The sequence below is a fragment of the Austrofundulus limnaeus genome, unplaced genomic scaffold (genome assembly GCF_001266775.1).
Source record: "Austrofundulus limnaeus strain Quisiro unplaced genomic scaffold, Austrofundulus_limnaeus-1.0 Scaffold398, whole genome shotgun sequence".
In the NCBI taxonomy this organism is placed as follows: Eukaryota; Metazoa; Chordata; class Actinopteri; order Cyprinodontiformes; family Rivulidae; genus Austrofundulus; species Austrofundulus limnaeus.
Genome location: NW_013952800.1, coordinates 301,340 through 309,734, shown reverse-complemented (window position 1 = coordinate 309,734; position 8,395 = coordinate 301,340). Strand labels below are relative to the sequence as shown.

Sequence of the window (8,395 nt, the reverse complement as noted above, 5' to 3'; positions counted from 1 at the left end):
ACAGTATTTATATAAAGCTTTTATCCAATCATAAAATGTGTTTCCATCCAGTTGTAGAGTGAATTTTTATCTAACTTTTCAAAATTCGCAAAAAAATTTAATAAAAATTCTAATCTAGACTGTTTCCATCTAGTTTCCCTCTCGACTGTTTGATACAAATAAAAGAGGCTACGCAATGTGTGATTACGCCAGACGTCGGTGACAAGCTTTGCGGTAGTAAACAGGAAGTGAAACTTGCTAACTAGCAGAGGCTAATCATCTCGGGACAATGGAGCGATTTTTTGTGAATGCCTTGCTATTGGGCAATTGTAATTATTCTATCTATTCAGCTAGTACAGGCTAAGTTTAATGCTGCCAGGAGACGTAGGGAAATAAACGCAATGTCTTCGCGCATTTATAACATCCGGGACGAGGCAGGAGAGTGGAAACAGCTGAACGTCACGTGAGGTAAATATGCGCTACGTCAGAATTTATTCAGCAAACGTGTTTCCATCTCCCATTTTGCGCATTAACTACTTTGCGAATCATCCAAAAACCACCTTAAGCCAGCGTAAAAACTTTTTAGCAAATTGAGGACCTTTTTTTAGAATTTTGCTGTTTCCATCTGACTTTTTTTTTGCATTTTTGATGCGACAATTCTAAATGTGCATCAAAAAGCCTTTGATGGAAACACGGTTATAGTTTGACCATCTATTGTTAGGGTCAAATACAGTCAATCTGCCTCAAGGCCTTCAGAATGAACAAAAAAGGTAAACAAATGGCAATGAAACTGTTATTTTGACCAATTAGGTGCTGGGTTGGCGACATCAGAGCCTGCTAGCTAGCCCAAGATAACTTCAGTATGTTCAGGTTATTTAATTGGCTGATCGGAGAACTCAACACTCAGAACTGGGAAACTAGATTTCTGTAGCATCTCACAAGCTAAATGCTGGGCAGACATTCTCAGTGTTACCGTAAATTAAAACTTATTACAGATATACTATAGAGCAGACTGGACTTTCAGCCTTAGCTTCATGGTGGCGATAGAAAAGGACTTACAGTATTGTTGTGATGAAAACACTATAGTCATTTTTCCACCTACGTGGTTCGGTTCAGCTCCACCCCACTCCGCACCCGTTTTGTGTATTTCCATTGTGGCTCCCGCCTGCTTTCGGCCCACTTTTTCAGATCTCCTCTCGAGGTAGTACTGAGGCCGGCACTGTTTGGGGCGTGGAGGTGCTGAAGCGTGTAGCAGTCACGATTGGCCAGTGAAGCTGGCTGGATGACATAGTTTATTAAGAGCAAGGTGAGATTTTCCAAATGATGGCGGCGGGAGTATGGGGTACCAGGCCCTTTGATACTTTAAGGCTGTTTGGCCCCTGTATGAGCGGTGCCAGAGCCTGGTCCACATTGTCGGCAGTAAGTCAGGCTCGTTTCCAGTGAGAGTTAGACTCCACCAAGGTTGCCCTTTGTCACCGATTCTGTTCATAACTTTTATGGACAGAATTTCTAGCAGCAGCCAAGGTGTAGTCAAGGATCAGAATTAAAAGCATTTAGATATGTTGAAATTACTGTAACTGTGCACTGCCTCTGTCGAAAATAAAAGTAAATAAAATACAATGATGCCTGATCAACATTAGCACTTAGCTAATCAGGCCTGCTGTTAGCCCTGGCTGATATTAAAATGCACTCATGTTTGTTTTTAGTGTTATTCACATTTGATTTTTAACAGCACATCAGCATTAAAACGTGTATTAGTTCTACAGAATATATGCTGTTGCTGATTACTTTTTGTTTAGAAATATAGAAGTTGTATTAATAATAACTCAGCAGTTGTGGTCACTTMCAAGAAAAAACTTATAAAAATAAATAAAAACCCAGGAAAGATCGTGGCTTTTTGGAACTATACTGGGTAATGTTTTTCACCTTCTGTCTGAATGTCATCTTTCTATAAAAGATGAAAACGTCAGTGTGACATGTTAGGAGTATATTATAAAGTTAAATGTGTGTGATTAAAATACAACCCTGACAAATTATTTATGTAATTGTTTTTTGTAGATGTCTGGATGTTTATTTGGCTAACAACAACAACAACCAAACTTCAGATGGCCACACATCCTTTCCTGGTCCATTCCAGTGTCGTTGGTAACGCAGGTCGGTAAGAAAATATATTGAAGGCTTTTATTGCCAAGTTCCCTGTGTTTGTTCAACCTCAGCAGGATTTATAATCTGTTATTAGATGTTTAGTCTGGTAGATTATCGTATGTGATTCATTCTACAACCAAAACATACGTATCTAACATTATATAGGTAAGTTGGTCTAGATGTACAGTATATAAAATAAAATTCAGTATGTGATAAATGTGTTGAATTAAAAATCTGGTTATGGTTTTAACTCCATTATACTGTATAATTGTTTCAGAGAAGCTGACTTTGGGGAAGCTCTGAGACGCAGTGGATTCTGGAAGACTCCTATTCAGGCTTCGTAAAATAGGTAAGTCATAAACTATTTGTGTCGAGATGAATTTTTTGGACTGCAACTGTTGTAGCTCTGATGTTCATCTTAATTGTAGGACAAAGGGAAATATTTGATGGTAAGTTTGGTGGTTTATTCAGTGCAACCGATTTTAAACTGACAAACTGTGGGAGACAGAAACAAGAACCAAAGTTTGAGAACTTAAAACTGAAAAATGTTTCCTTTTATATAACGTAAACATTTATTCAGTACTGGCTTTACAGCCAGGTTAAATAATAAATTTTGTTTTACATAAAATAAAAGTAACAGGCTGCATGATATTTGAAAAAAATGGCATTGCATTTTTACATCGCATTTATATCCTCATAGTCTTCTTCCACAGCTTGAGAATTCACAGAAAACTATTCTCCAGTAAATGTTGTCATTATTGTCTCAGAGGTTTTACAGCAAAAGACAATTTTATATTTATTTTTTCATCAGTCTGATAAGARAAACCACTTCAAATCATAACCACTTGGTCAGTGGAAATGACTGCAGTGAGATAATATGCAGTTGGATTTAGGTTTGTTAATTTTATTGAAAATTCTTTACCTTGTTTTCAGAAGTTTTTATTATTTATAACAAACTGATAGTGAAGCAGTGATTCTCAGTTCCAGTCCTCGTGACCCACTGTCCTGCATGTTTTAGTGGTTTCCTTGCTTTGACACACCTGATTTAAATTATTGGGTGATTGACAGGCTTCTGCAGAACTTAGACCTGCAGAGGAGCAGGAAAACAACTAAAACATGAATTTAGAACCACTGCAGGGAAGGGTGTTTTTCACTATCTGGAGCATCAGAAAATGTTTAATGGGGGAGATGTTGAAAATCATAAAGAAACTGTCATGTTGGAATAGAAATTATGTTTTAGTTTATGTTTGCTGAAAGACATCAACACAGATACTTATGTATTCATTTGTGGGGTCACCTCGAGTGAAGAAACAAGATTTACTGCCTCTAAGCAGGCCTCGGACAGGCCTGACAAGAAAGAAGACAGGAACTCTGTCACAAACCGAACTCTATTTAGGCCATGACAGGTCATTCTAACCGTGGAAGAGAACTCCTCAGTTCTCTTAATCAGATAATGGACAGAACAATCTCTTCTGTTTGTGATTCATTTGTTGTTTAACTAAGAATGTTTATGAATTTGTTAAATCATGATAATGACTGTCACAGGAAAAGTGGGACTACTTCTTTTCTCTTATCGTGCCATAGAGATTTATAATGGTATAAAAAAAATCACAGAGAATCTGATTGTCTCTTTCAACAGGTCAGAAACTGTCCCAGACACACGGGAATGTGGAGGAATCATCTTTCAACAATAATGTATTTACCTGTGCAAAAAATAACAGATTTATTTTACCCATATGTCAAATAAAGCATATATTTAATAATCCTGTGAAGTTMATTGTGCCTATATATCTGRTAAATCTTTAAAAACTTTTBTTTTTTACTAGAYAAAGTTATTTTAGGTCCCTTCAGATATACTGGACATGTTTCAGTGTATTHCWACAAGAGACATAAAATAACAGTGTCAATTAAAAAAGACAAGTTTTTAAGAGCATATTTTTAAGATATTTTTCATGTCTAGCACTGACCCAGTGATTCATCATGATTAATGTAAGTTTGTGTTTTGTAATTGATCAAAAGATAATTCAGTAATGTTCAATGGTAAAGTGATGCTTTAGTTCTAATGAGCAGTTACAAAAAACTAAAACCATTTAACACTTTATTGWAGAATATTTACCAAAATTATAATAGAAATATTAATTTAAATAGGAAAATGTTTTAAACATGGCAAGACAGTATTAAAAATATATAGCCTCAAGGGAATAAATCTACTGTACTGTCCATGAAGATGTTTAAAACAGTCCTTGAAGTCCACACTCAGCAGCCTGCTCTGACCAGAAGTGCAAGCCACAAACTGCCTGTTGTCTTCAGCATCATCTGTAAGGTCAGCTACAGATCCTCCTGGCCAGAAACAAGACTCCTGCCTGCAGAATATATGGTTTGATGAGTGGAAGGTAGAGTTGAGATGCAGATGTCCTGCTGAGGTTCTCAGGAGCTGAACCCACGCTGCTGCGTCTCCCAGTGACCTGCGTGATTCTTCACCACAGCTTCTCTCCATCAGCTGGTAGATGATGATTGTCAAAAACGAGCTGCATAGCATAAAGATAAAATGTCACACTATGCAAAGCAAGAGCTGAAAAATACACAGACTTGTCATGTTGCTGAAATCCTAAAATGGTTCTGAATTTCGGTCCTCGTGACCCACTATGAAGCTTCGGTGTTATGTTAGCTTGATAGCTATTTATAACTTATAGAAAGAGTGCAACATAATTTACATATAAAGTTATGACAAAAGGAGCACTTGTGTAGATAAAGTATGGGCAAGACATGTTCATTAAAAATATTTGTTGATGGTTTGTTCTCACCTGTGACTGCAGCTTAGCTCTGAGCTCTGTGTTACGGTCTGTGCACCACACTCGTCCTCCCGTTTACAAGCATGTGCGCTCCCGACTCTGGGCCCTGCTGTGGGGAGGAGCTTAGGAAGGGGAGCTGAGAGCAGGGGGGAGGGACTTGAAGGTTGTATCTGTTCCAAATTTTTCTAAGTTTTTGAGTTTTCAAGAAACTACATACAGCAGCTTTAATTAAGTTATTTTTGATCTGCAGCCCCACTTTCAAAACAGCCAGGTTATCACATTAACATCGCTGTTGCCTGCTCCAGACATTTACAGGTGATGTTCCGCATGTGTGGTGCATCCTTGTGAGAACAGAGTTTCAAAACTATGATTAAAAACATAATTCCTGCGTGAATCAATTTCATTCATTCATCATTTGATTGTTCAGCAACAAAAACAAGGCATTATACAGAGGAGTGGTTCAGACACTGTCATCCAGGTGCAAAGATTATCACCTCAACCTGGAAAACCCAAAGAGATCATTGTTGAATTCCAGAAGTTGACAAACACACAACACACATAGGACTGCAGACAAACAGAGGAGCTGGAGTGTACTATCACTGTGTATTACTCAAAGTACTTCAGCTGGACAGAGAATGACCCACATGTTGAGGATAAATTAACGTTCTCCACCTCTAATGAAGAACTTTTATTTCTGCATTAATGTGACATTTGTTTTATTCATTTTAAATTTACCTTCTATTCTGTTGGCTCGAGCTTTTCTTTTGTTGATTTTAGTTTTTGTTCTGAATATTTAAATTATTAATTTGTTTCAGCTTCTACAACCCATTTTAGTCAAGTCATTCAGTACTCAGCATTTTCAGAATGAGTGATAAGTTGTTCTCATTGTATTCCTAATGTTGACATAAGTATGTGATGATAGAAAACAAAGTTATACTCACTCTGGAGGACACGGCTCAGTGTTGCAGTCTCTCAGGTTTTCTGGGGGTTTGCTGTCAGGATCACAGTAGCTGTTCTGCACCACCAGATTGTCCTCAAGTCTCTTACAGACCACCTCCTGCCTCTGGGAACCTGCAGAGGGAAAACCGGATCAATAAGGCAGCGCTGTGTGAGTGGAAATGGTATAACTTTCATTCTGTAGCAGATCCAGACATGAAAATCTTGATTCTTTCAAGGATCTGTTGGAAAATCACTTTTACAGAGCAGAGAGCTCTTTACTTTGGCTTCTGCCACAGAGAGTGAGGGCTATCAGTGTCACACCTCCTGATGGAGATGTGGCTGCAAATATCTGGCTTTACCAACCAAGACTGGATGTGTTTTGACTCTGATGGGACACATCCAGCAGCAGAGTTGTGTGCCAGATGTAATGAGATCTGTCTGTGCATGTGTGCCTCTGTGTAAAGCAGGGGTGGGAAATCCTGGTCCTGGGGGGCCGCAGCCCTGCATGCTTTACTTTATTCTCTGCTCAAACACACCTGATTTGAATGAATGGGTGATTATCAGGCTTCTGCAGTACGGAGGACCGAAACTGACATAATTAAAAATAAAAGCGGAAATATATAAATGGACCAATAACAATATAATATATATAATACACTTAAAGTGCACCAATAAAATTCAAAAGGAGAATATATATATATATACACAAGAACAAGTTTTTAACTGAAACTAAGATTTAAAGAACCACTCCTTGCATGTCAGAACCAGTTTTGGGACTGTTTTCTACTGGAAGAGCATAAAAGATGCTTCACTGGGGCTGTGTCCTCAGACTCCACTTGTATTGCTGTATGCATGTTGACTCTTATTTTATTGCAATAAAATTACTCAAAGACCAATGTAGTGAAGAACTTTTTTCATCATGTATTTCTGCACTTTGTTTAACAGACATGAAAATTTTTTCCACCACACTTTGTTATGGGTTTCGGCCACTAAGCTACAGGATTAAAAGTTAACCAGGTAAATGCGTTGGGTTTCTGTTTTATGAACGAAGATGGATGGATCTGTTGGCTTTGCTCAAGAACTGAACTGTGACTGTTACAGTGCATTGCTGGGGCAGTACTTCAACACCAAGGCCTATGCTAATTTAACTTCTGATTCTGAATCAGAACAAGATCAGAAGCTGGACATCCACCAGAAAGATTCCATAGATGACCACCAAACTTATGCAAAGCACCAATTCACCAGAACTCAGAACTCACCAGAACAGATTTATTGTTTTGAGTGGGGATCAGGGGGGTAGAGGATGAGTGGGGCTCATTAGTGGGTCCAATGGATAGCCCTTTATCAGAGCTGAAAAAATAAATCTGAAGCTCCTATATTGAATAGTTTTTTAGTTATAAACAATTTTGTTAGTCCAGATGCCCCTTTTTTAGATGGAGCTATGGTAAAACCATAGGCTGGCGCAGTGTAGTTTGGGCACATCTACGATCGGTGCAGCCGTTTCCGTGATATGGTTGACCTAAAATCACTAAAATAAGTAAATACATAAACTAGATACCTCATAGTGGTAACATAATGACCCCCGCAGCTGAGTTTCTTCTTCCATGAAGCAGCTCTGTTGTCCTCCATCCATATTTTCAGTTACAGGTTGAGTCATTTCTACCTTCTCCTCTCTGTCAACGCTCTCTGGTTTCATTTAAAAGAGTCGATCATCAGATATTGTCCAAGATTAACCTTCAGGGTGGGTATAGCTCGCTCACACCGAGCACCCGTGTTAAAATATATTTTAAAAAATGTACAAAGCTGAACACCCTACAGTATTATTGCAGTCTTTATTTTACAATTAAAATATATGTTTATCAAATAAAGTCTAACTAATCGTAGATCCCTTTTATATTTGCAGTTTATTACGATCAGTATGTGTGAGGACGATTTTAGCAGCTGAAACGTCATCTCTGTAATCACTCTGGTTCTTCAGAAAAAGTACTTTCCGGTTCGACAGTTAGGTTCTTATGTATCCAGAGATGAAATTTTCCTAAACAGATCTTGCTGCTATTTAAACTATCATTACAACAAAACATGCTACGATGCTCCAGCTTGTAAACAAGAGAGAAGCAGCTGTGATGACGTGCTGAAATGGGCGTGACGTGATCAGATGGAAGTTCTTAAAGAGACGGAGGCCAATTTCAAGGACTTTATAAACGAAAATTAATGAGAAGTCAAGTGTATTAATGATTTAAACATAAAAACACCATTTTAAAAACAACTAAAGGAGACAAAGTTACTTTATTATGGTATAGTATTCCAATTTACTCATGAGAAACACATATCGCCCCTTTAAATGGTTTTACTAATTCTAAATAGGTGAGGAGAATTAAAATGAGCACAATGCAAAGATAAAACTGGTGTGACGCCACTAAATTTTGGGGGTGGGCATAGCCCCTCCTGGCCACCCTCACTTATTATGCCCCTGGTGATTGACAGGTGCTGATGAGCTGAAGTCACAGCAGCGCACATCTCTCTGTTGGATATATATATAT

At 38.1% G+C, this 8,395-nt stretch overlaps 1 protein-coding gene and 2 long non-coding RNA genes across 3 annotated transcripts in view; 1 reads left to right on the top strand and 2 right to left on the bottom strand.

The window, feature by feature from the left end:
- Positions 1-8,395, bottom strand: part of adamts6 (ADAM metallopeptidase with thrombospondin type 1 motif, 6) — a gene marked incomplete in the record, with an annotated part of 235,599 nt that overhangs the window by 42,081 nt on the left and 185,123 nt on the right. Inside the window, 2 exon segments of the mRNA XM_014023951.1 lie at positions 5,858-5,987; positions 6,215-6,321. Of these exon segments, the coding sequence (XP_013879405.1) occupies positions 5,858-5,987; positions 6,215-6,321 (237 nt within the window).
- LOC106528714 (uncharacterized) lies at positions 2,322-3,887 on the top strand. Its single transcript, XR_001311531.1, has 2 exons — positions 2,322-2,473; positions 3,764-3,887. It is a non-coding gene; the product is annotated as an uncharacterized LOC106528714 (long non-coding RNA).
- LOC106528713 (uncharacterized) lies at positions 4,071-5,031 on the bottom strand. Its single transcript, XR_001311530.1, has 2 exons — positions 4,929-5,031; positions 4,071-4,652 (listed from the first exon to the last, which is right to left on the bottom strand). It is a non-coding gene; the product is annotated as an uncharacterized LOC106528713 (long non-coding RNA).